Genomic DNA, 26,220 nt, shown 5'->3' with positions numbered 1-26,220 from the left:
GAATCAGGTTTAAAGCAGGACACAGAAACGGCTGAAAACATGAATCAGGTTTAAAGCAAGACGCACAAACGGCTGAAAACATGAATCAGGTTTAAAGCAAGACACAGAAACGCATGAAAACATGAATCAGGTTTAAAGCAGGACACAGAAACGCATGAAAACATGAATCAGGTTTAAAGCAGGACACAGAAATGCATGAAAACATGAATCAGGTTTAAAGCAGGACGCACGCGACACACAAACGCCTGCGGTTACGGCACCTACATGCTCCTTGAGGCGATTTATGATTTGTGATTCCGGGCTTCATAAATAGTCTTGGCATGTTTGCCTTCCGAAGGCCGTCACACAGAAGAGCATTTACCCAACAGCGATGCATCAGGACCTTGTGCAGGCTTATCAATGTGGTGGACAGGAAACATCATGTCCACCACAGAATCACATCATGTCCAATAAAGAAGTCCAATAAATAAATAAATGACTTCTGCTAATTGCTCAGAATGCAGAACACGTCCAATTGTGACTTTTTAATGTCACCAAAACCACTTCCCTTCTCAGCGAGCCTGGAGCATCACAGCAAATGAATAAATGAACACCAAGAGGATTGAATCCGACTCGCAGGGTCATGTGCCACTGTCCCGTCCCGTCCTGTCCCCTCCTGTCCTGTCCTGTCCCGTCCCGTCCCGTCCCGTCCCGTCCCGTCCCGTCCTGTCCTGTCCTGTACACATTGACCGCTGCTGCTCCATTAACGCCACTGAAAAACCTTTCCTCTGTAAATTTACAGTTTCTTAGTGTGTTTTAGAATTACAATATGCAGTATTACTAGAAATAAATACGTTTATTTATTTATAAGCACGTTGACCACAACCTCCTTCATAGCAGAACAACAGTAAAAGGACGCGTTGAAACAAATCTAACCATCATTTCAAACTCAGAGACGCTTAAGGTCTCTTAGTTTAGACTTCACTGACGTGGACTGACAATGTCCCCGTCCGACCTGCTAACGAGGGTGAAGCTGTGTAATTATAAAATCGCCGGCTTGTATTTATTAAACAACAACGATTATACAAGTCTCTGAAGGACAAAACAAACACTGTTCAGATTTCTCTCTGTACGTCTGTGCGCTACACAGCGTGAGGACTCCTCTGAGCCCCCCCCCCCCCCCCCCCCCCCCGTCACAAAGCTCGCTGTCAGCACTGTGGCTGACACACAATCACAAATACGCAATGTAACATACAGGCCGCTGGTCTCCTCTGCAGGCGGCCACTAATGCGTGGCGTGCTCTTCCTCCTCCTCACACTCCTCAGGGCTGAGAGCTGGTGGACGGTGGACGCTGCAGTCGGGCAGCGTGTCTCTGCGCTAGCTGCTCCTCATGGGGGCTGCTGTTGCGTTACGTGGAGTCGTGTAGATTGTTGCTTGGGTCTCATCCCCCAATCTGCCGACGACACGGTTTTATATTGTAGCCGAGAGGCTGGAGGCGCCGCTAGCCTCGATCAATACCGCACAAGCAACCGTCAACATTAACGCGAGCCCTCAAACCATTCAAACCGCTGCCGCCTGTGTCCAGCTCACCTACAGCCTGTGTCCAGCTCACCTACAGCCTGTGTCCAGCTCACCTACAGCCCGTCTCCAGCTCACCTACAGCCTGTGTCTCCAGCTCACCTACAGCCTGTGTCCAGCTCACCTACAGCCCGTCTCCAGCTCACCTACAGCCTGTGTTCAGCTCACCTACAGCCCGTCTCCAGCTCACCTACAGCCTGTCTCCAGCTCACCTACAGCCTGTGTCCAGCTCACCTACAGCCCGTCTCCAGCTCACCTACAGCCTGTGTTCAGCTCACCTACAGCCCGTCTCCAGCTCACCTACAGCCCGTCTCCAGCTCACCTACAGCCTGTGTCCAGCTCACCTACAGCCTGTCTCCAGCTCACCTACAGCCTGTCTCCAGCTCACCTACAGCCTCTGTCCAGCTCACCTACAGCCCGTCTCCAGCTCACCTACAGCCTGTCTCCAGCTCACCTACAGCCCGTCTCTCAATGTCCCTCTCTATCGGTCTCACTGCTCCATCGCTGGGGAGGGAGCTTTACTCTCCCCCCCCCCCCCTCCCACACACACACACACCTGAAAGGTCATTTTAGTCATTTTAGAGCTCAATAAAAGACACCTTTTCTGCAAAAGTTAATGGACATTTCCAAACAGCAATTCTTAACATCAAATCACTTGTTACATTTTGAATGTTAAGATACGCAGCGTTTTATTTGAATTTGTTTTAAATAGAATTTTTGTTTTGTCTTTTTTTTCCTGTTGCTGTTGGTCACACAAATTGAACTGAAGATAAAAAATTTAAATGAATGGGAGCGGCAGCCGTGAATTATTTGTTTAATTACAAATGTGAATAAATGTAGAAATAATGTGAACAGCAAAATTCAATTTATCTTCTTTTTTTCATCAGTTAATAATTCAATGCGGATACTTTAGATTAATTTTAACATGATGCGTCTTAAAAATAGATATGTATAACAGGAATTATTAAGTGAACTGAACTGCACCCAGTGATTCTACACGAGAGAAAGAAGTGAAACTGATGTGAAATAAATGAAATAAAGTGAGCTAACCTCCATAAACCATCAAGAGATTAACAGAGCAGTAGAATTACCGGTACCTATGGACACACTTGTGTGTGTGTTTTTTAAAGGTTAAAGTCACATCAATAAATCAGTTCTAGTTCAGAAACTGTATTTACTGTGTGCAGAAGGCAAGACAGTCGGGGGGTGCAAAGGAAAAGGTGGAAAAACAACTCATCAATGTATGTGTGTGTGTGTGTGGCTCCCCATTGGGTGGAATCAAATCAAAGGATATATGAATGAACGAGTGCTTCTTAGTGTGTTCTTAGATGAGAAGAGGGGCTTGGGAACCGTTGATCTGAAAAACAGTTTGGGTGATGCCCGTCTGCAGTGTGATTCTAGACAGGGGTGTCAGAGCCGATCGATAAAATCCTGAGTTGACGTCGATGTCTTGGATTTGGGAGCCTGCGCTCCATTGCCGAGAGGTGTGTGTGTGTGTGTGTAGGTGTGTGTGTCTAGCACGGGCTGATTTCCCGTCTCCATCAGTTCCACATCCACACCGCTGTCTCTTTGACATCACACTCGTTCCTTTGAAGCCTGCTATTCTATACGTCTGTAATTCAGTCCTCTGCATCATCAAGCGGTCGGAAGCTGGACTGCCTGGAGTCGCTGCTCGCACCACATAAAACAAGGCCATCTTAAAAAGCATCTCTGAAATGAGCTGTTGCCTCCCGCTTGGGGAATGGCAGGAACACAGAGACACTGTAAACACACACGCTCACACACACACACACACACACACACAATGGCATGGACATGTGCACACAGAGACGTCTACTGTCGTTGAAGAATTCCAGTAGGGGTAACCAGGACTCTACTCAGAATAACCCGTCTGTGTCTGTTACACTATCTGATAGGGCAGCTCACATTCAGCTTACAGTTCATTACATAGAGCTGGATGCTATTTACATCCGCTCACGCTAACTCATAGCTGCGCTGACAATGTGTGCGAAGGGGAGACAATGAACGCTCGACTGAAAAAGTGCTGTTTGCTTAAAGTCTACTTTTATATTTGTCCAATAAAAAATAAATAAAACATTCTGTTTCAAACCTAATATTTCCAGTTTTGAACCTTCATACTTAAAAACACTACATCCAACTAAACCCTAATTTCAATCTTCACGGGACCATGTGATATTTGTATCATGTACTTTTTTTTATTCGTGTTTCGAAGTATATAACAGAAGGTGTTTATGCAAACATCACATAAACATTATGTTTGTTTCTTTATTAAAATATAATTGCCTTTGTTTTCAGTAAATTAACTTTACATATCACACAAATAATTAAATGTGTGTGGTTCTTCCTCATTACAGAAGATTGAACTTTTGTTTATGGTAGAATTTAAGTTTGTAAAGAAATGTGTATATTCATTTCGATAAAGTTTTATGTTGCGACTATGCGTGAAGGAAAAGGGACGGTGACAGTGTGGAGTCCGAGCTCTGCAGACTTTCACATTAGTTCGTGTCTGCGCAGGTTCCCTCTGGTCACACATACATGTGAATTATCTATAATATAATAATGTTTGGAATAACAAGTGTTTAAATTGAAAATATATATAGTATATAGTTATCATTTTGGTGAGCCCAGAGTACTGCATATGGTTTTGGATTTATGCTTTGAAGAACACGACCAACTTCCAGAGTCACCTTAAAATGAAGTTTTCATGACAAAACTTAATTATGATAGAAAAATCCAAATATTTCAAAAGCACAACTATTTATTTTGGTTTATTTCTGGGAAATGTTTAGTGAAAGGTAGGATGTGTAGTTTATTTAATATATAAGGGCAGAGAACTATTACAGCGACAGACGAAGAGGCAGGATAAATACCACACTATCATTTTTATCTTATGAGGATTAAAACCTAGAATTCGATATTAGAGTTGTAAAGAAAAAAATTGTTAATTGAAAAATGAAAAAAAAAAAAGTACGTTGTGCGACTGTAAAAATTATGGTGTGTGAAATTACATGTTTACTGCTGAGGCAAACCAAAAGGTTGTCATCACATGATAAAATTTTACAAATAAATCTGGCTGTAAAAAAAACCAACTGTACATTTTTAGTTTTAGCAGGAAACATGCCATGGTAAAAAAAATGTGGAAGGAGGTGAAGGAAGACATGCACCAAATGCTGCAGGGAAAAGACCGTGTGACATTCACCGTTAATGAGAATAAAAATCGCCTGAATGTGTAGAGAAGGGAAGTGTTGAGGTTCAGTAAATATATGGAAAAGAAATTGCCATTTTGATCTCACTATGTATAACAAGCAAAACACCCTGTCACCTTTCTCAGCCCTCTAACAAGAACTCACGGAAGGCTGCATCAAATATTTACAACCCCAGAGAGCCGCAGATGTCCATCTTTTACTCTTTAAGGAGCTTCTTTTTCTTCTCTTTTTTTCAGGCAAAATGCAGCTTCGCTATTGGGGCCCTTTTCAATTTTAATTGGATATGTGTAAATGTATGCTTTATTTAATTTGACAGGGTTCAGCAGTTTATCACTGCGTCATAATGATGTTTACATGCATTAGCCAAAGGCTGAACTCTCAACGCGCCGAGCACTCGACCAGCTAGATGGACTCACAGCAGCTTGTTAGTTTCATGCCTGGTGAATTACTGGTGAGACGAGCGCCTGCAGACGGGGAGCATGATAATCTTGAAAACCTCCTGACTGTCATACCACTCCGAACGTACGTTAGAGCGCTGCAGCTACTGCGCCCATGGGAAACCCGGAGAGCACACTGTTTTGAACACTTCAGTCTGAATTATTCTGATCCTCTCGGGAAATTTCAGACAAGGTTGAATTTTTTTCTTCTTCTCCCATGCTCACAACCGCCGTGTGTGTGTGTGTGTGTGTGTGTGTGTAGCTTCCTGCAGCATCCGAACCAAAGGCGCACCGGCCGCTGCTCTCCCTGCAGCCTTTGCTTCCGCCTCTTGTCCTGCGACCGGGTGTTGGCATGTGCTTGTCTGTCCACTTGGGAGGGAGACAGATGGAGCCTTCCTACGCTCTTGCACCTGCTTAGCCCACTTTACCCAAATCATCCCTCAGCTCAAGCAGATCATAATCAGGATCAAGCACAGCTGCGTGAAACAATGTCTTCATGGCATATCACAATTGCCAATGGCTAAACAGTACTTCCGATGACATTAACAGACGGCCTCCAACTGTTGCTACGGATCTGAATCCTGAGCTGGCTTGCCAATGCTGAGTTTTTCCCGACAGTATTATTTAAGGATATCGTTCCAGAGTTTAACATTTATTTACTTTCATGCAATCACTTGAGACACATCGATGCACTCCCGTTAGTGTGCAAAATATGAAGCTACAGCCAGCAGAGGGTTAAATTAAATTAACATTAAAAAACAGGAGGAATAAGCCACACTTACTGCATCCAAAGATAAATCCTATTCCAAGACACTAATAGCATGCGATCTTATCATCATGCTAAGCTGAGCCAATCAGCAAATTGATTGTCGCTCATATGTAACGGATAAACGAATCGTACCCAAAAGACACATTTCATAAAACGCCCACAGCATCTATTACTTATACAGCATTTCAGTACTTCTTCTATTTTTGTAGACTACATTTTTAAACAAGGCATCAATGAAATTAATAATAGCACACACACACACACACACAAACACTTGTTTTGACATCTAACCAACAGCTGCCTGATTTACGGGGATGCTCTGACGCTGCATCCAAATGGATGTCTCTGCAGCGAAAGGAAACGTTAACCAGGAGGACAGATGCTCTCAGGGTGGAGAAGACATATAAGAGGACAAGTTTGAGAATCCTGTTTCTAATGCATCATTATCTATAATTAAAAACATAGAAAGCTTGATCATATCTAAAAAAAAAAAGCTTTTATTAGAATGCTGAGTGTAAAAATCAAGCCACAAACTCAGTGACACGTCGAGCCCAATCGGAATTCTTTCATAAAAAAACAAGTCCAGGTGCCTTGAATTTAACCTCTTAACTAACATCTGGATGAATGAGAATCCACACAAACATGAAGTCGAGATCAAACGGAATACACATGGCTTCCTTTTCATTAGTCTCCAATGCAAAAGCTCCTGATTGCGTGCAGACCTGCCAGATTCTGCTCAGAGAGGGATGAAGCCGCCTCTAGAGCCGCCGGCTTCACACGGCCGGCTCCGCTGACAGGGGGAGTAAATGCTGCCCTCTATCAGCAGCTCTCATTTCTGTCAATGCAGGAGCAGATAAAAACACACACACACACACTAAAGGGGGAAGCGTAGCCTGCTGTAGGGAAAGCACGTGCCTTTGACTCGGAAGTCCTGTCCGTGTCCTCCTCTTCCATCAGAGAGGAAGTCAGTGCGAATCAGAGGAAACAATCATCAGACTGTGCTCCGGGATGCGTCAGACGCTCAGCTGTGTGAGGACCTTACTGTAGATTATTTGTTCCCTTGGAGTGGGGGGGGGGGGGGGACTGGGGGAGAGGGCTGTCCCAGCTTTTGAGCTGCATGCATATGGAAAAGGATGGAAATGACAGTTCAGGGCGGATAAAAAAATAAGAAAGATTAAAAAAAAAAAAGAAGGAATTGAGGCTGTGGCACAAATTGGCGTCCCACGCCGCAAAAAGTAGTCAGACATTTCAAGGAGAGGTAGCTTTACAAGGCAAGCAAAAACACTTGGCTATGTATTCAGTGTCACATAAAATCAGCACTCTGAGCACCGCCCCGCCCACAGCGCGAGCCACCATCAGTCTCCAGGGAAATGCAGGGTAGAAATTACAGGCTCCCCTCAGTGACAACTGTACATAACGCATTCCCACTATAATCATATCAGAATATGAGATCCCTCGCAGGCCGAGCATCAGGACTGTGCTTTTTTGGGTTCCATCTGCAGCTCGGGTTGTGTTCAATAAGCTCGCAGGAGGACTTTGGGTTCATTTCCTGAAAGCATCAATCATTCAAGCTTTCCTCCCATAACCAAGGAAAAGGTTCCCATGACAACATGAGAACCTAACCTGGCACGGTTACAAGTGAAATCAACACAACCTGTAAATGCGCATCGAGCGCGGTGGCAGTTTGTGCGTTCCCACGCCGTGATGCTGCAAATGTCAGAAGAAGCCTTGTGACGTAATCGCTGAGAGATGATCTAAAAATACATGAAAAGTACTGCGTATTATAAGACATGTGGGGTTAATGAAGAGAGAGCATGTTTGTACAATAAGTTGATTTGAGCTATCCCTAAGTAGCTGCACTGAGTGGATGAGTCTCCACGTCACACACTGAGTACCCATGAGCGCTCCGCTAGTCATCGCTGCATGACTCATCGGTGGCGTTTTAACGTTGGGATCTAGCAGAAATCCAGGGTGTAGTTTCCTTCTGAACTTATTTTAGACAGTAAAGTTCAGTTAAACAGCAGCATTCGGTTCTTTGTAGCCATTTATCAAACGTCCCTGTTCCTGTCTTCATCGGTTCGTGTTGCTTTGCAGCTATCTTCATCTTTATTTACTATCCAACGAGAGATGTTACGCATTACCAGGCAAGCCTTATCCAAAATCAAAGCCGTAAGGCAACTTGACTTCCGACTGGGTGGCACAGTGGCGTAGTGGGTAGTGCTGTCGCCTCACATCGAGAACGTTCCGGATTTGATTCCTATTTGTGCTGAGGTTTTATGTTCGCCCCATGTCTGAATGGATTTTCTCAGGGTTCCTCACAAATTCAATCTACATCAAACATATAGATAGCAGGCGTCGCCACCCCCCCACTTTATTCCCTTACTTAATTTAATGGGGTCTGTCCTTTTTCAAGACCCGACCGTCCATCAAGGTACATGGAAAGCCACACAATGTTTTGTTTGTGTGTAACCTTCTGACAAAATAACTAACAGACACGTGAAAACAATCGTCCTCCTGGCAGAGGTAATAATCCGACAACCTACCGCCCTCTATCTGGACACACAGAGGGCCCAACAGATATGGAAGGGGGACATGCTGCACCCACACGATCTGCCTCCACCTGAATTACAAGGTAAGTGAATAAAAAGTGAGAATGAGATGAAGGTTTCGTCACAGAGCCGTTTTATGTGTCTGATCTCCACCACTCAACACACCTGCATGGGATTTGCAGCATGCGAGTATATTACAGCCCTGGGCTCCCTCTGACTGGCTGCTTAGGAGTTCACCATATTCAAGAACCGCCAGCGCTTTACGGTTCCAGCAATGGGGCTATACTGGTGCAGAAATGGGACAAGGACTGGTTCTGTCTGTGTGAGAAATGGCACCTGCTGTGTGTGCGCCTCAGCTGCTGAATCGTCATGGAGAACACACCCTTGGGTGTGCGCTTGGAGTGCCGGCACACTGACAGGTGAGATGTAAGTTTACATCTGGCATGTAGCTTTCAGCTGGGATTTGCATTGTTTCTCCAGTGTCATCCTTAAACTGCATGTAAAAAAATGTATATATATATATATATATACGTATGTCTGTGTGCGTCTGCATAACTCCCCCCACCCACAACGCAAAGCATGCTGCACACACAAATAGGAGAGACCGAGCAGCTGTCACATCTTCAAATTACTTCCCCAGAAAAGATCTCGGTACAACTGTGCTACTCCTAATCATGGTTTATAATTCATTAAATATTCACACGCAGCACATTTAATATTCCAGTGATACATCAAACTGCATCCTGATGCGTCTCGTCAGAGCAAGGTCAGTATGTCCACGACAGCAGTGGTCCCCAACCAACGGGCCGCGGCCCGGTTCCGGTCCGTGAGGCTTTGTTACCGGGCCGCACAAAAAGAATAACTAATTTATACATTTTTTGTTGTATTGATTATTCACGTCTAAAAGGTGTTTTATTTTGAAAAACAACCGGATTTTCTCCAACGTGATCACGTGATACGAGCTACGAGTCTTCTCATATACCAAGGCCTGAGTAATATGACTTCAAACCATTATCTAGATTACAATTAAATACATTTATATTCTTGATTTCTTTGTTTTAGACTTCCTGAAAAAATTCTGAGACAAGTTTTTTTGTTCCCCTTCTTCATGTGCCCAAACAAATGGACACGCACTGTTTTGTGATTTTAGCTTCTCCGGTTGTGAAACATTCAGACTGTCTGCTGCTGCCTGCTTTAGAGACTCTCCAGTGAGAAGGAAAGCACTGCTGAGTCAGCGCTCTCGCATTCTAACCCCAAGCCGGCTCCTCTCTTCCTTAGGATCTTCTCTTCTGCACATTAGTTATCTTTGGGGCAGAAGAAAGTCTTAAGGGCTGTTTTTAGGAGACTGGGCCTGAAAGGTCACCTTCAGAAGCCAATACCGTGGATCTTGCATCACACCCAGCCAGTCGAGCTTGCTGGGGCAGGCAGTTACACTGAACGCCTCAGTTTTCACACACACGCTCCATCATTCTGAGTCTGCTGTGTGAAATTAATCAGAAACCTCATATTAACTGGTGCCATGCCCTAACTGTCTAACATCTTCCTGCCCCTTCATTTCGTGAGCCACTCTACCGGGAATCGTCTCCAGAGCACCCCTCCCACGTCTTGCTCTGACTCAGGAAACCCCGACCAGACGAACGTGAAGGGAATGGTGCCAGTTTGGATGGGCTCCAGCAGACTCATGACCCGCAAGGTGGAAGAGCGGCTGTGTGATGATTACGATCATCTCGTCTACAAGAAAATGGATGGATGGATGCCGCTAGCTGGAGGCGGTGGAGCACAATAATCTGGAATATAATCTGTGCTGTCGAGGCTCTCAATGCAAGACATAGAGAACATTTTTAAATACGTGCATAAGTACAATTAGAAAGACACTCTCCCCTGTCATACAGAATCGTTTCTCCTGCATGCCTGCAGCGGGAACCTGGAGCACCGAGCAGAGAGCCCACGAAGCTTTCGCTAATGTTCAAGTGCAGGAATGGTTTCCCCCAAATTGGCTGTTTGCATCAGCGTTGATGAACTTGGCCCAAACCTCCTTCCTCTTCTGACATCCAGGCGCTGGAGGAACAATGATTGTCCTCAATCGGCACTTTAGATTGACATTCGTGATTAAAATGGAACCCGAAAAAAAAGTCTCATCACAGAGTTCAAGCGCCTCATTGGTTGAGTATGTACTTAGCGCGGTACTCTGATCTTCCTCACCATTTCAGTGTGCATACATACAGTGTATCACGCCGTATCATTCCCTTGCCTGAAGAGGGCGGTTAACGCCCTGTCGGCCCAAAGCTTCATCCGACATTGCCGCTGGATCCTGCAGAACATGACAAATGCACCCCGTACTACCCAAGACGAGGGGTTTGCCCGTGGGCGGAGTCTCCCCATCTTTTCCAGGTCATGTTTTCATATCATCAGTCTGTTCATGTCATTTCGGTCTTGCGACTCATCCCTCTCATTCCCTGCTCCTTCGGTGTTTGCCTAATTGCCCTCGCCTGTGTCCTGTTAGTTCCCACCTCCTGTAGTATTTAGTGTGTGTTCCCCTTCTCCTTTGTGTTATACCGTTGTGTCACCGGTCCCAGCATCGGTCCTCGGTTGTGAATGTTTATCTGTTTTTTTGGACTTTTGCCTGCTCTTTGGAGTCAGACCGTGCCTATTGATTTTGGACTATCTGCCAGGATTAGTCTGTACTGTAAACTTGATCGGTAAATTGTTTTTACGCTACTTCCTGTATCATCAGTCATACTTTTTGGGTCCTATCTTTGTGTGCTTGGGTTTAACAATCAGCAGTCACATTCCCTGAGGTCAAAGTACTTCCAGATAGGAAATACTCCTTACTCCTTTTGGTGGTTTGGCACAAAAAACAAATCCCAGCCACACCTTCCAAACCACCTCACTGCTGCACGTGAGCATCGTCAAACTGGTTGCAAACAATGTAGTGCAGCAGCATCGAGCCATGCAACAGGTTGGAGACGAGTGTGAATAGCTGCGTTTACATGGACAAAATGTCTTTAATCCGATCAGAGTTCGGAGTAAAATTATGATCGGATGCAGTGTCCATGGACCCTATCGGATATTGATCCGATTAGGACTTGCGTGTTCATGCGTCACACTTTCGATCGGAATAAATTGTTTTGACATGCGCAATTTATACCAAAGATACCGGAAATAGCAGAAGAAGAAACCGTAGCAACCCTCGTTATAAACAAAACATGGTTCCGCGCTGTTCTGCCTGAAACATCAGCGTTATTTTGCGCGTTTTCCCCGTCTGCGTTGTTACTTTCCTCCTTCGATATCACCAGCAGCATGTTTGTCTCAGATATTGATCAGTTCTGTCTTTCGCTCGCTCTGCTTCAAGGAGCTTCCGGGAATAGCAGAAGCGCGTATAGCTGACGTGACAGACATGCGCAGTGAGGACGGTTTGTACGAAACATAAGAATAAGTGTTTTCATGCGCCCTGATAAGATCATCAATCGGTATAAACCACCCCTCTCGATCGGAATAGAATATTGATCGGATTGAGCTTGATTGGGTCAGACTAATCCGATTTGTGTGTGTACATGAAGCATTTTTATTGCGATCAGGCTTTTAATCCGATTAAATGTGTCTATGTAAACGCACCAAGTTGAGTCTTTGATGCAAAGGCAACACTTTGATCACAAGACATCCAAACTCGTAGGACAGACACACAAACAATACTCTTTTCTTTTGATAGACTGGTGACTTTAGGAGAAAAATAAATTACGATACTTTCATAAAACACTTAACAAAATGCTGTACAACTTTAGGAGTATCAGAATACGGGCAAATAATTAAAAGCAATCTCTCTGACAAACTCAAAGTCATTTCTCAAGATCTGACAATAGTCCTTTTCCCGTGTGCATGATCTATCAAACAGCATTTATCTTTAATATCACTTTACAACACAGGGACTCGGCCAAAGATAAATTGTTCGATGATACAAACTATAATCTCTTCTTAGTTAAAAGTTAAAAAGACACTCGTGAAAACCTTTTTGAGAAAGTAATGAGCATAGTCCAGACACTCTGCAAGTCTGCTCCTCTCAGTCCACTTTGAGCGACCCCCGTCTCATTGACAGGTGAAGGGACACATGAGGAGTCAGGGGGAGGGGCCGGCGGATGTGGTTTTAAAGGGGAGCCGATGTGGAGAGCGTCCTCTACACACCCAGGATAAACTGGGGAGTATTAATGGATTCAGAGTGGCTCAACCGATGCCTATGATGTTTCACTGACGTACCTCAGTGTGTGCTGACAACCCAACGCACACATCTGCATCTGCACCACTGTGCTGCAATGCAGATGTTTACACCCATGTCTTGGTTTTTTATCCTTTCACGAGATCTATCAATCAATGCACTTTTATCAAACAACATTCAGTTACAAATTTTATAAGATTAATATGAAATGAGCAAAACAATTCAAGCTGTGTTTAGTTGTGATTCAAATGGCTTGGGACACAAGAGGCGAGGCTCAATCACAAATTTGGCACCTTTTAAGTTTTGCTTCTTGAAATGTAAAACGTTGTAGAGAGATAATCAGGATGAGAAGGTTCGTTTCATTGCTAAATAAGCAAGTAAAGAAGCCTGGTAGGAGTTCTTCAGGAGGAACGCTTTAAATGTGTCCCGATGCATGAAGCAAGAGACCACATTACACCGCCTCTTTGGTCATCAAACACTAAACTGTATTTAAGTAGCACAAATAATTATTTCTAGTCACACCAGATGTAATCACATTGATTCTTTGTGTTTCTTGCGCTGCATAACAAAAAACTTAGAGAAAATATATTATCTTCTGACATCTGGTAGATTCAAGATTCAAGATACTATTATCATTATGCAAACAGAATAAAATCGTGTGAAGGCCCACGGCTTAAGGTATCAAAATAAGGTTCAAGTTTTAAGCAAACAAATGCAATCCTCTTGAGTCTGATCAAACTAATTTACATTCTTTAAATCAAATCTGAAAAAGTTTAAATGAAGGAATTATTAGTATTCATTCTATGAATGTATTTTCTCTAATGCTTCATTTGTTTTGATAATTTCACCATCAAGACACACGTTTATATATTTAAAACACATTACATAACAAGCTGTTGATAACAGCAATAATAATTACATAATGTGGATATGAAAATATTTCACGAAACGTAAATATACTCACTAATTTCAAATCAGTTATTGAAGCTCTGAAATCCCAAATAAATTAATATCAAGCCTTAATTGTAACCTACATTATTTTAAGACTAAACTTATCGATAATTTAATGAATAACCTTTTTATTTCTGAAAAACTATTTTTGGCATAGAATGGATGATTATTCTGGAATATTCCTTTAGCTCCAATTCTTTACTTTATTTATGCTAACATTATAAATCTCTAAATATTAGGAAATTGCCACTTTAAACAATTTAATTTGTGTAAAAATAATTATTTAAGTGAAATGAGGCTTTTAAAAAAGCACTACAATAACTCTTAGTTCTGCATTTTCTTGATTATTCAAAATTATATTTATAAATGCCTTGATTTTTATTATAGAATAAACACATTAAGGCAAGGCAACTTTATTTATAGGGAAAACAAGAGCAAGCAAAACACAAATTAATAATATTAATAAAATAACAGATTTTCTAAACGTGCAATAATTAAGTTCTCATTCGACAAGAAAAGTTTAAAAATTACGTGTAAAAAAAAGCTTTTTGAAAGATTGACAATTTGCATCACGTGGATCTTTATGGATTGCCACAAACACAGTATTCACTACGGAGAAAATACGCATCTTTTCAAAATTGAAAATATTTAAATGTTTATGTAAAATATTCCTGACTAAACCTGAAAATTAACGATTTTAACTCATTTAACATGGGGCCCAAATTAAATTCTCACGGGGGGAGGCGATTAAATCACTTCTACGCGTTTTAAACGTGTGATCTCGCTTTATTCGCCGTGCGGGCGCGTAGCGCGCACGGCCGTCGTGGCAGCCATTATGAGGCTCTCCAACGTTGCCATGGCCTACGTGCACATGGAACTGCGGGGAGTGGCACAAGGCTTTTACACCATTTTGCGCCCGGCAAGCCTACAACAACAAAAAGCTTCCCAATAAAGCGAGGACGCGGCACCGCGGCGCGCTGGAAACGTGCGTTTCCACTGCGGCGTGGCGCAAACACAACGAAAAGAGGAAAGAGCTTTGCGTGGGAGAGGAGGGCCCTGCTGGGTCACGTGCTCCTCCACGAGGGGCCTGCATATTTACCTCGTTGTCACGCAAGGTCTTCCCGCACAGCGAAAGGCGTTGTCGTGACAAGGGGGGGTGGATCCATACGTGCTGCGAGCCTATAGGCTGCCCCCCCCCCGGAGCTCAGCACGCTCTTTGTGTAGAAGTAGAAGACGTGTCCAACGCGCTGATAGGACGGCGGCGTCGTTTCAGGGTTTACCTAGAGATTAACGCACACGCACACGCACACGCACGAGGCTGATCGATATTCATCGCGTAACGTTCAAAGCCCTTCGCGACGCATTTAACAGCCATTTGTGACTTTATGAGAAATCCAAACCCACGCAATCAAGACCACGCGCGTGGAACGGCGGGACACAAGGCCCTGCCGCGGGCCACGCGCTATGGCAGCCGCCGCCGTGCGTGCGTGTTGGCGCAGAACGCACAAGTCAAGAAGAGAAGGTGAATCAGCTCACAGCGGAAGCTGCAGGTCACGCTGTCCGCCACGGGGCGCGGTGTGCGTGTGCGTGTGCGTGGGGCGTACCTTAGCTTTTTGGGAACAGAGTAGTCCACCTGTATCACCTTTCCGTGTAACTCAACTTTACCTGCAGGGACGAAAGTTGATATTGTAACATGAGCCGTGCGTCATGGAAGCAACGACACAAGCATGTCGGCTTCACAGCCACACTTTGAATCACTTCTCCAAGTGGGTGCGCCCCCCCTCCCCAAACAGCCCACACCTTCAACAACAACAACAACAACAAGTACACCCTCCACGGGCGCGTTGCGCGTCTGGATAAATGGGAATGTTGAGGATAACCCCCCCCAGTGGGTTAAAGCAACCAGCGCCACAGTGGAGCGTGATAAGCTGTTATAGTATGGGGGGGGGGGGGCAGCCATGCTCTCCACTCCCACAGTGCAATGAGCGTGTTTTTCTGCTTCCAGTAAAGAATGCAACATCAAAGGAGGATCTGAAGGAGAATGGAGGATCTGAAGGAGAATGGCGGCTCCTGGTTCTGTTCTACCGGCGGCGCTGCAGCTGCTGAGCGGCTTCTCGTTCCTGTAGAGTGGCCTGGCGCAGCCTCCCCCCACCCCCCGCCCCCCCGCTACCTGTTTATCAGCCCTTTCCTCCGGACCCCCACGACCCACCGCTACGACACCTCGTAAAAACATACCTCGACCCCGGAGGAACGCGCGGCCGATGAGTTTTGCGCGCTCGCGTCGTTCCGCGCGCGTCAATAAAATCAAGATGAAAAATAAGTGGAAAAATAATGATGCCTTCCCGGAGCACCAGACCAGCCCATACATTCCAGCGGAGCGCTCTGCTCCATCGGGGGCTCCAATATATTGATCATTGTGCGCGTAACGACGGCTCGTGTTTTCTTTATGGCCAACGGGCACCGACGCGCTGAGTGGGTCCGATGATCGATCATTGATTGGAGTCGCTGAGCGTTCAGATCAACTCTGATGTTGCGTTCACAAACTGTCCCCGGCAGAGATCAATAGTTGTGTTCCATATTACGGACACGCCGCGCTATTGTTGTTTCACTTTGACGCGCAGTGAATGTTTCCTGTCTCCAAACGCATCACGGATCGAATCCACGCTTACCGGAGAGCGTCTCTATCGCCCTGATGGCCGAGTTCTGGTCGGGGAAGTCCACGAACGCGTAGCCGGATTTCAGGAGGCTCTGGCTGGGCACCGGGAGATCCTGGTCCGCGAAAAGCTTCTTCAGGTCCTCGGCAGTGACCGAAGGACTTAAATCCCCGATATATAGTTTGTACATGTTCTGAAAGGGGGGGGGGGTGTCTCCAAGGGGTGTCAGATCTTCAGAGTGTCGATATTCAAATATTGGGAAATAAAAAATAAGAAATAAAATGAGAGAAAATGTAAAAAAAAAAAAAAAAAATTGTAATTGGATTTTTAAAAAGCACCAATTACCCCCACAGGAAAGTGCTAAACTATGAGCGACCCCCCCAGTACCAACTCCGGCCCTGGTCTAACTCTTACAACGGGGGGGGAGGGGGGGGGGGGAGTGTCGTCACGACGCTACTCGAGAGCCAACAAGCTCCGCCTCTGAATAATATCCTTTAAATCACAAGAAAAAAACTGTTGGAGGCGCGCATGTGGGATCCGGATCCTCCGGCAGAGAACGCGCACGATGGTCGCTGGGCGCGTTCAGCGAAGGGGTGGGCTATCATAATAAGGGATGTGCCTTGACCCCCCCCCCCCCCCAGGCTGGCGGAGTGAAAACGAGCTACTGTGTGCAAAATCAAGTCGCTGTCACTGAACGCGTCGTTCCGAACGGCTGGACCTTTATTCATTCAGCGAGGCGGCGTACGTTAGGGGGGCCGGACCCCCCCATGGATGCTTACAGGGGCCCGGACCCCCCCATGGATGCCCACAGGGGCCCGGCCCAGACCCCCCATGGATGCTTACAGGGGCCTGGACCCCCCCATGGACGCCTACAGGGGCCCGGACCCCCGATGGACGCCTACAGGGGCCCGGCCCAAACCCCCCATGGATGCTTACAGGGGCCTGGACCCCCCCATGGACGCCCACAGGGGCCCGGACCCCCGATGGACGCCTACAGGGCCCCCCCCCCCATGGACGCCTACAGGGGCCCGGCCCAGACCCCCCCCCCCCGATGGACGCCTACAGGGGCCCGGACCCCCCGATGGATGCCTACGGGGCCCGGACCCCCCATGGACGCCTACATGAGGTGTATAATCATAATACGGGGGGGGGGGATAATAATAATAATCACAGATTAAAAAGTATTTTGTTACACGCCTGTCAAAACTAATTAGAAATACTGAAAGCTGTTCTTAAAATGATCAATAAATGATCGATCACGTTACCGTTCACCCCGCTAACTCTGCGTCACGCTGATGACAGTTCTACGCTGCATCCTGACCGATGTAAAATGTGAGACTGAGCTAATAGTTATTTATAGATCCTGATCAGGAGCAGCGGGTATCTGTCCACGGAGGAGGCGCCCCCTCCACGCAACGCTCATCCGCGCCTCGTGTTCCAGCCAATCGCGCCATAGATTGCTTTTTGACGTAGGTGTGTGTGTGTGTGTGCGCGCGTGTGTGGGTGTGTGTGTGCGTGTGAAGATCGACGCGAGGTATGCAGGGTGGGTGCGTGCTGCGGTGCTCTTGCGTGGATGCGTTACCTCCACCGGGAGGGGCGGGGCTTCCGTGTCTGCGTGTGGCTCGTCTGTGTCTTGGAACACACTGCCACCCTCCTGTAGTGGAGAGAGCCGTTCCTCGCCATCCGTGACGTCATTACGTGAACGCAGGCGCCTCCGAGCTGCGGCCTGTTGACACGCTGACCAGATCTTTGTTTGCGGGCCTTCCCTGATGAAGTAACGACTCATTCATAATTCTAGCAAAGGCCCAGTCGTTACTTCATGATTCTCGTCTACCGCCGATCTATTCTGTTATTAAATAAGGTTTATTCTCAAATAAGTAACATTCGTTTTATTCTTTTGTCTTTGTGCAATGAGCTACTCCAAAAAAGGAGCAGGTTCAACGGCTCAGTGTAAAACATACCCAAAATGAGTCTTCCAAATATAACCCCGAAGAGTACGCGTTTTCAGTACTTCAGTGGAGATTATTTTGTTCAGCTTGGTGAAAGCGTGATGCAGAGCCTTCTGGAAATGTTCCTGAGGAATACGACTTCAAGTCCCACCAGATGTTTTCTACGGGAGTCGAGCCTACGACTTCAAGTTCCACCAGATGTTTTCTACGGGAGTCGAGCCTACGACTTCAAGTTCCACCAGATGTTTTCTACGGGAGTCAAGTCAAGCGACTGTGATGACCAATCTCCGATGTTGCAGGTCTTCTCCTGAAACTAAGCACTGGCGGGGCTTTTGTGGCATCCTCGGAATCATTGTCCTGTTGGAATGTCCAATAACATCAAAGCTTCAGTTCCTCACAGATGGAAAGAGGTTCGACTGGAGGATTCCTGGTACCTGATGGAATCCATCATGCTCTCTGCACGCTGTAGGTTTCCAGTGTCTGAGGATGCTTCATCCTCCCTCCTCCAGACATACAGCTGATCCGTAGTTCTCATTCAGCACTCTGCAGCAGAGCATTCCAAAACCTTTAAATGTACTGGACTTGGAGAATGTGGAGAATGTTTGAGGTCCGACCGAGAGCCTTTATTAACATCTAGACATTTTGGGACTCTGCTGCTTTGGTAACCACAAGTTAAGTTTGGTTCAGTATTTTAACATCTATTTGTGTCACTAATGAGCGATGATATATCTATCTATGTAAACTGTCCTGATTATTGCAAACACCATACAGTGTATTTTGCCTGTAAACACTTTATCTATTGATCAAACATCCAATTAAAGCATTTAAATATATCCATTCAAATGGTCACATTTGACATAATTTAATTTTGTAAGTGAATAAAAACCAAAGCAGATAATAACGTAACCCACAATCTGGGATTATGTGCATCTTTTCCTGTTGAGATTTTAATGCCAATGATGTCATTGTGCTACCGAACAATGTCACACCCACAATGATTTGCTCTAAGAAAGGAATTCATGAATTAACCCTGGCATGTTTACTTGTGTTAGAAGGAAATTATTTGGTTCAGGGAGTTTCTACTGCTACTGTACTTTCAGCTTGTCCCATCAGGGGTCACCACAGCAAATCAATGTTCTCCACTTCACCCTGTCCTTTGCATCGTCCTCCCCAACACCAGCCACTCTCATGTCCTCCCTCACTACGTCCATGTATCTTCTCCTGGGTCGACCTCTAGTCCTGTTCCCTGGCAGTTCCATCCTCAGCATCCTTCTACCGATATAGTCCCTGTCTCTCTTCTGGACATGTCCAAACCATCAAAGTCTGGTCTCTGACCTTGTCTCCAAAACGTCTAACCTTCACTGTCCCTCTTATTGCCTCATTTCTAATCCTATCCAACCTGGTCCCTCCCAAGGAGAACCTCAGCATCTTCATCTCCTCCACTTCTAGCTCCGCCTCCTGTCTTTTCCTCAGAGCCACTGTCTCTATGCCGTCCATCATGGCTGGTCTCACCACTGTCTTGTAGACCTTTCCTATCACAGAGCACACCTGATACTTTCCTCCACCCGTTCCAGCCTGCATGCACACGATTCTCCATCACCGCACTGTTGACCCGAGGTACTTGACATACTTTACCTTCTTTACGTCCGTTCAGGGAGTTTCTAAGGTGTGTAACTCGTGTATATGATGTTGTTTTCATGGGTCTTCCGATTTCCCTTCTATTTTAACACCTTGTAGTGTCTGAGTCATTTTAATTATTAATACATTATTTAAAATGCCATTCGCATTCTGAACAGAGAACACTTTAAGGCACATTTCATTAATGTATTTAACATGTCACAGCATTAAAATAATGTCATTTCTGAATGCATGACAAACGTTTTAAGGCTTTTATTACTACCTGCTTCACATGATGCATGATTTCATTTTGATATGTTAAAAAAAAGAATTTCTCAACTTCGTTTCTCACATTTAGACAATGAGATGTGACAAGCAACGGTTGCTGCACTTATTCCTCTAAATCTGTTTAGACTGAAAAGCAACTTAAAAGGTGCATTCTGCCCACTCCTCCATCAGTGAGTAGATAATATACTCAGACAGAAATTATATAATGTTCCATTTTTAGGCTATTAACCCATTCAATAGGTCTCTATTGTACATCCCTAGTCTAAATGAGATTTAATCTCTGTATAGTTTGACACGTAACTTATATCAGTCTCAAAGGTCTAAACCTATTATGTGCAATAAACCCAAGTGCAAAGTATCTACTTGCTTACAAACTGAACTGGGATACATATTCACATTTGAAATTATGTTTGTGAGCCACAGATCACATGCAGATGAGTGAAGACATTAAAATGATGGAAGAAGTGTGCAAAAATGTACAATTAGTGTCACCTAATGACTGACAAACTTTGCTTTAAACTGTTGTTTCGCCCCTCTGAAACTGATTATGACATTCATCTTAAGGGAAAAGAGTGAGAACTTTTTATTGTGTTCTGTTTCGCTGTCTATCATGAGTACTGCAACAACTGGGAGAATGATTAGCAGGGATATTAAAATTAGATTTGGAGTTTATAATCCGGTAAATTAACTTGTTAAAGTGATTGAATGACCAATCAGAATTATTTTCAGATGAAGAGTCTGGAAGCAGCATAATCTTAAAGTATTTCTTTACACCTTTATTAATAGCTATATTATTTGAGAGTCACCTGCATAAATCCTGTCAAAATGTTCAATTCTAAGCTATTGGCCATTTCCAGGTATTGACTATAACAAAACATTTACAAGAACTTAAGTGGCTCTATTTGTATTATTCATGTTCATCTATGAGAGGAAAGCACTTTAGAGCTGACATGCAAATCTTTCCATCGTTCATTGATTTGACAGCGGCTCTGATTACTGTAGGCGAAAAAACTATTTTCACGTTCATTCACTTTCTTATGTTGAGACAATCAGTAATCGATGTTGGAGCCCAACTGACATCAGGTAGGAGGCGGGAAACACTCTGGACAATTACTATTTAATCAAATAGAAACAGGAAGAGTAAAACAAAAAACTTCACCTGTATCAGAGGCACAGCAAAGACAGGAGTCCAAGTGGGGGGAGGGGGGAAATACATCTTCCTTTTAATCTTTTTAAAGATGACTTTTCATTCAATTTGTATACAAGAAAAATCTAAACATTCATAAAGAATGTTCAGGAGGTGTTTCCTCATTATTTTATTATTATTATAAACACAAACCAACTACTTAAATGACACTACATCATAACAAATATGAATACACTGACGCTCATGTATGCAAGCAGGTGTTTTATCCTCTGACACAATGACTAAAGCAGTTTGTGTCTCTGCTCAAGAGGAGTGGCTTGACAGCAGATTTCAATAGCGACCTGTGAAACAAAAGAAGTCATGAGAAGAACCCAAAACGCATTGGAACCTGTTGAATGGTTCTGACTTAGGAAGTGGACTCACGGGGAGAATAAGACCGTGATCTGGAACGGGACCTATAAGCCCCCCCTCTGTAGTACGGTGACGGAGATCGCCTTCTGAAAAAGGACCAAAGGACATTTTAAAGATTAATTGTCCCGCTAGTATTCTGCAGGACTTCAGCCAACGTCCGAGGTCGTCACCTGTATGATCTGTAGCATTCTCTGTCGTCATAGCGATCGTAGCCGCCCCTGTCGTATCCCCGATCGTACCCACGGTCGTAATCACGTGAAGAACGGCGAGGACCGCTCGGACCACCCCCACCGCTGCAGAAGAGACAGGAGGATGTTTGCGCTTTCTACTCGCATGTCTTTGGGAAAATGCTCTAAACTTATTATAATCACTAAGTTCATTTCTCATTCTGACAGGACTTTCAGTTCTGGGGAATTCTATAATAATAACACAGCTACGATTCTCCTCCATAAATTCTGTCTTTAGTTCAAGTGAACTAAGGTAAACACAATATAATCACTAGTGTAATTTAATATACTGCAATATAATACTAATATATGGCTGTTGGTCACAATTTTGTACATTTATTGTATATGCTCTATTTTGGAGGACGATTAACTGATAGTGACGACTTGTGGTTTTAAATTGATCTCACAAGTCCACACAGAGTGCTTGAAATGGCTCACTATGTTGGCCGGCCCATGTAGATTCCAGGGGTTGGGGTGTGAGGTCTTTTTGTGATGGAGAAATCCACCCTGATTCTACGACCGTCTAACTCCATGCCGTTTGCTCGGTCCTTTGCCTGACGGTGAACAAACACATAAATGGCACCTCAGAGCAAGAAACCATCTCAACAATAACTCCGTTTACGAATAGTTTTATACCTCATTAGCACCATCTCGGTTCTCAAAGTAAACGAAAGCGAAGCCCCTGGAGCGCCTCGACTGTTGGTCATACACGATCGAGACATCTGCCAGGGGGCCGTACTTAGAGAAGACATCTTTCAGATCCCTCTCTGTGGTGTACAAGCTCAGGCCGAACACTCCCAAGCAACAGTTTGGATCCGGATTAGCCTGCAATTTTAAAGCTATTAAAGTTCTGATATGATCATATAGTCTGACGCAATAATCGACTGGAAGAGCCAGAAAAATACCACCAAGGGCATCTGAGTACTTACACGGTTCCCAATATGCCTGCGGCGGTTGGACATAGGCGAGCGGCTGTGGCTCCTTCGGCGACGCTCTCCGCTATGGGACCTACTATGAGAATGGCGCCGATAGGATCTTGAGCGGGAGCGAGACCGACTACAGTGCCTGCGTGAGCCTCGGTGGGAATGGGATCTGGGTAAACAGACATTCATGCCGTATCCATGGTTTTCACAGCTGTTCTAGACGTTTCTGCAGAGTAATAATGGTGAAGTTTGATGCCCCCGTCGCGAACATCGGTCCAGGAAAATTGTCACTCACCCAGATTTTGACCTCGACCGAGATTTAGAGTGAGAATGCCGGGAGCCATCTTTTGAACGGGCATACGATCGAGCTGGGGAACGGCTTGCAGACTTCCTCGACCCCCGTGGACTAACACTCCTGGATGCAGAGCGAGACTCCTGAAGGAACCACACACACACCGACGCACCGCGGATCAGTAACTATCCTGTGAGACGTACAGAAGTGACACAATTTAGGAATAATGGCATGTTTGTAATGATTGATAATATGCCATAAATATTACAGTTGGTTTTAAATTGTTTATATGATGAAAAACAGAAATGTATCAGAGTAAAAACTGCAATATTCATTTTAAAGTGTTGTTGTATTCAATGACAAAAACATGCACGCTTTTAACAGAGCAGAAAATTACTTGGGGCAGTGATCCTATCCAGATTACTTCCTTAACTTCATTTCTGTAACTTCATTACTTCACATATTCTTCTTTCTTCCATTGTCTTACATCTTCTTACTTCCCCATCTCACACTCTACCCATACTTCTTCCCGCCTCACGTTTTAGCATGCATTCAACAATTCAGCTTCACACATCTGAGCTTCATTTTATTGACAATAAAGCAGACATGAGACTTCTTCTGCATTTTCTTCGTCCACCCTTAACCTTGATGAAAAAGAAAAGGATGAAGAATATAATGGCGAGAATTAAAACTGCACCCTCATTCAACTTCTAATTTGTTTATCGTGATCTTATGATGCACGGGAATGTTTAAGAGCACATAATACAGGTATATTTTTCACTTTCAGTGGATTTACATTCATTATTATGTCTTATAACCTAATTTAAGAGTATACTAAGCATCTCAGATTAAAATATTAATAAGGGGTGATTTCTTATAAAGCTGCTAAATATTAGTATTTTAGTGCTATACTAAACCAAAATCAATATCATCCTATAAAAGGCCATATTGATAAGATGGTATAGACAAAGTAATTGATATATTACGTATATTTTAATTCTTTGAATATAAAACCACAGAATGTGAAAAATACGCACAAGATTAAATTTGTTGACATAAATATTGACTAATTCTAGCCAAAACGACCTTGAGATGCGCCTGCTATTCATTTGTATTCTGTTGCAGTAGAAACCCTGGAAGTCAAACGCAAACACGTACTGACTTTGTGTCTTCCTTTACTTCAACACAGATACAAGCGCAAGATAATTTACGTCAACCTACTGCAGTTTACTTAAATCCGTTAAGTAAACATATACCGTACACAGTTGTACAACTTTGCGATGTATAACAAAGCCAATGTAAAATATATATACGAGGTATTTCACTTTGAGATGCATAATTTGTGTGAAAATAGGTCATATTATTATTACTCGTACTTCGTGCCACTATATTGTGAAGGTTGTACCTTTAAAAACATGAAATTGTTTAAATGCTTGCTCTTGTTATTGCACCAAAATGACAAACTGCGACATTTGAATTAATATTAGCAAAACAAATTAACATATTTTACTTAATCAATATTGTATCTACTATCTTTATTTCTTTATAATAAATAAAGACAATTTAATCTGACTACTGCTTCTCTTTTTTTTTTAAATAACTAAACTAGAATGCGTTGAAAGACTTTCTGGAGACTTTCTGGGAAGTCGGCATACAGTAGACAATTTGTTGAATGTTATTAACGACTTTTACATCTATTTGTAAGACATCTATCATAACGTTGCTCACAAAGGCTTGTGGCCTAGCTAACGTGGCTATGATCGCGTTAGCTAGCTAGCTAGCTAGCTAAATGGAGCCAACAGACTATATATTGATCTGCCTGTGGCTCATTTTAGCAACGTAAAACTAATCTAACTTCAAACGCAAGTAAATATCTTAAAAAACTAAACAGATGACTTCAAATTGCTATCGTATCCAGCGTGCTAGCACTAGCTTACAGTATTAGCCGCTAACAATGTACAATAACAACTTCAGTTCGTCACGACCAGATAATGCGTCGCTAGCATGATGTGAAGGAAGCATCCATAAACCTTACACATACCCGCTCGCCGTAACATTTGTCGTTATCGCTCATTTTTTAAAATTGACAAATTATATTCTACAAATTTCAGCTACAACCTGCGTAAGGCGAGGCGCGTGAGCGGCAGCAACTGTGCGTGTGCAGCTTTCACTGGGAGCTGGGAATGGGATGGGATTATGGGATGGGATTATGGGATGGGATTATGGGATGGGAATGCTGCGCCTGTGTGCTCCCGGAGCAGATTATTTATTTCCAATATAGGTAGAACGAAAACGATTTAATTGTTCTGACGTCGACGTCTTATTACAGTAAGGACAGGTTTGTTTAGTTGTTTGTTTATTTAGTTGTTTGTTTATTTGGTTGTTTGTCTAATTAGTTGTTTATTTATTTAGTAGTTTGTTTATTTGATTGTTTGTTTATTTGGTTGTTTATTTGTTTAGTTGTTTGTTTATTTGGTTGTTTGTTTATTTGGTTGTTTGTCTAATTAGTTGTTTATTTATTTAGTAGTTTGTTTATTTGATTGTTTGTTTATTTGGTTGTTTATTTGTTTAGTTGTTTGTTTATTTGGTTGTTTGTTTATTTAGTTGTTTGTTTATTTGGTTGTTTGTTTATTTGGTTGTTTGTTTGTTTAGTTGTTTGTTTATTTCGTTGTTTGTTTATTTCGTTGTTTGTTTAGTTGTTTGTTTGTTTAGTTGTTTGTTTGTTTAGTTGTTTGTTTATTTAGGTGTTTGTTTATTTGGTTGTTTGTTTGTTTAGATGTTTATTTATTTAGTTGTTTGTTTGTTTGTTTAGTTGTTTGTTTATTTAGTTGTTTGTTTGTTTAGATGTTTATTTATTTAGTTGTTTGTTTGTTTGTTTAGTTGTTTGTTTATTTAGTTGTTTGTTTGTTTAGTTGTTTGTTTATTTGGTTTGTCTGTTTGTCCGAGGCGACCTCAGGTTATTCTGAGTCTGTAAATATCCACACAGAGATCTTTGTGTAAAACCTGCAGGAC

General features: G+C 43.6%; 2 protein-coding genes across 3 annotated transcripts in view; both read right to left on the bottom strand.

Moving 5' to 3' along the window:
• The window catches only part of igf2bp2a (insulin-like growth factor 2 mRNA binding protein 2a), a 45,622-nt gene extending 29,078 nt beyond the window's left edge, over nt 1-16,544 (bottom strand). For both annotated transcript variants that reach the window (XM_068746133.1, XM_068746131.1), the window contains exons 1-2: nt 16,370-16,544; nt 15,305-15,365 (exon numbers count right to left, since the gene is read on the bottom strand). In XM_068746133.1, the coding sequence (XP_068602234.1) occupies nt 15,305-15,365; nt 16,370-16,544 (236 nt within the window). The remainder of the gene's footprint in view (nt 1-15,304; nt 15,366-16,369) is intronic.
• Nucleotides 16,545-21,320: 4,776 nt separating this feature from the next.
• On the bottom strand, nt 21,321-25,282 carry tra2b (transformer 2 beta homolog). The gene is made up of 8 exons (XM_068746314.1): nt 25,250-25,282; nt 23,212-23,351; nt 22,923-23,085; nt 22,630-22,818; nt 22,432-22,547; nt 21,937-22,059; nt 21,779-21,852; nt 21,321-21,696 (listed from the first exon to the last, which is right to left on the bottom strand). Exons 1-8 carry the CDS (start codon nt 25,280-25,282, stop codon nt 21,686-21,688), a joined length of 849 nt encoding a protein of 282 aa, XP_068602415.1. The 3' UTR covers nt 21,321-21,685.
• Nucleotides 25,283-26,220: the final 938 nt, after the last annotated feature.

This window comes from Brachionichthys hirsutus, chromosome 12, assembly GCF_040956055.1.
Source record: "Brachionichthys hirsutus isolate HB-005 chromosome 12, CSIRO-AGI_Bhir_v1, whole genome shotgun sequence".
NCBI lineage: Eukaryota > Metazoa > Chordata > Actinopteri > Lophiiformes > Brachionichthyidae > Brachionichthys > Brachionichthys hirsutus.
The sequence above is the reverse complement of the archived record's forward strand: the minus strand, read 5'-3'. Positions and strand labels throughout refer to the sequence as shown.

What these genes read in the sequence shown, in the direction of transcription:
- tra2b (XM_068746314.1), bottom strand. Translation starts at nt 25,282, where the DNA reads ATGAGCGATAACGACAAATGTTACGGCGAGCGG. An exon ending in CGGTCGAGGTCAAAATCTGG is followed by an intron (nt 23,086 to 23,211) that starts GTGAGTGACAAT and finishes CTGTTTACCCAG; the next exon opens with ATCCCATTCCCACCGAGGCT. An exon ending in ACCGAGATGGTGCTAATGAG is followed by an intron (nt 22,548 to 22,629) that starts GTATAAAACTAT and finishes GTTCACCGTCAG; the next exon opens with GCAAAGGACCGAGCAAACGG.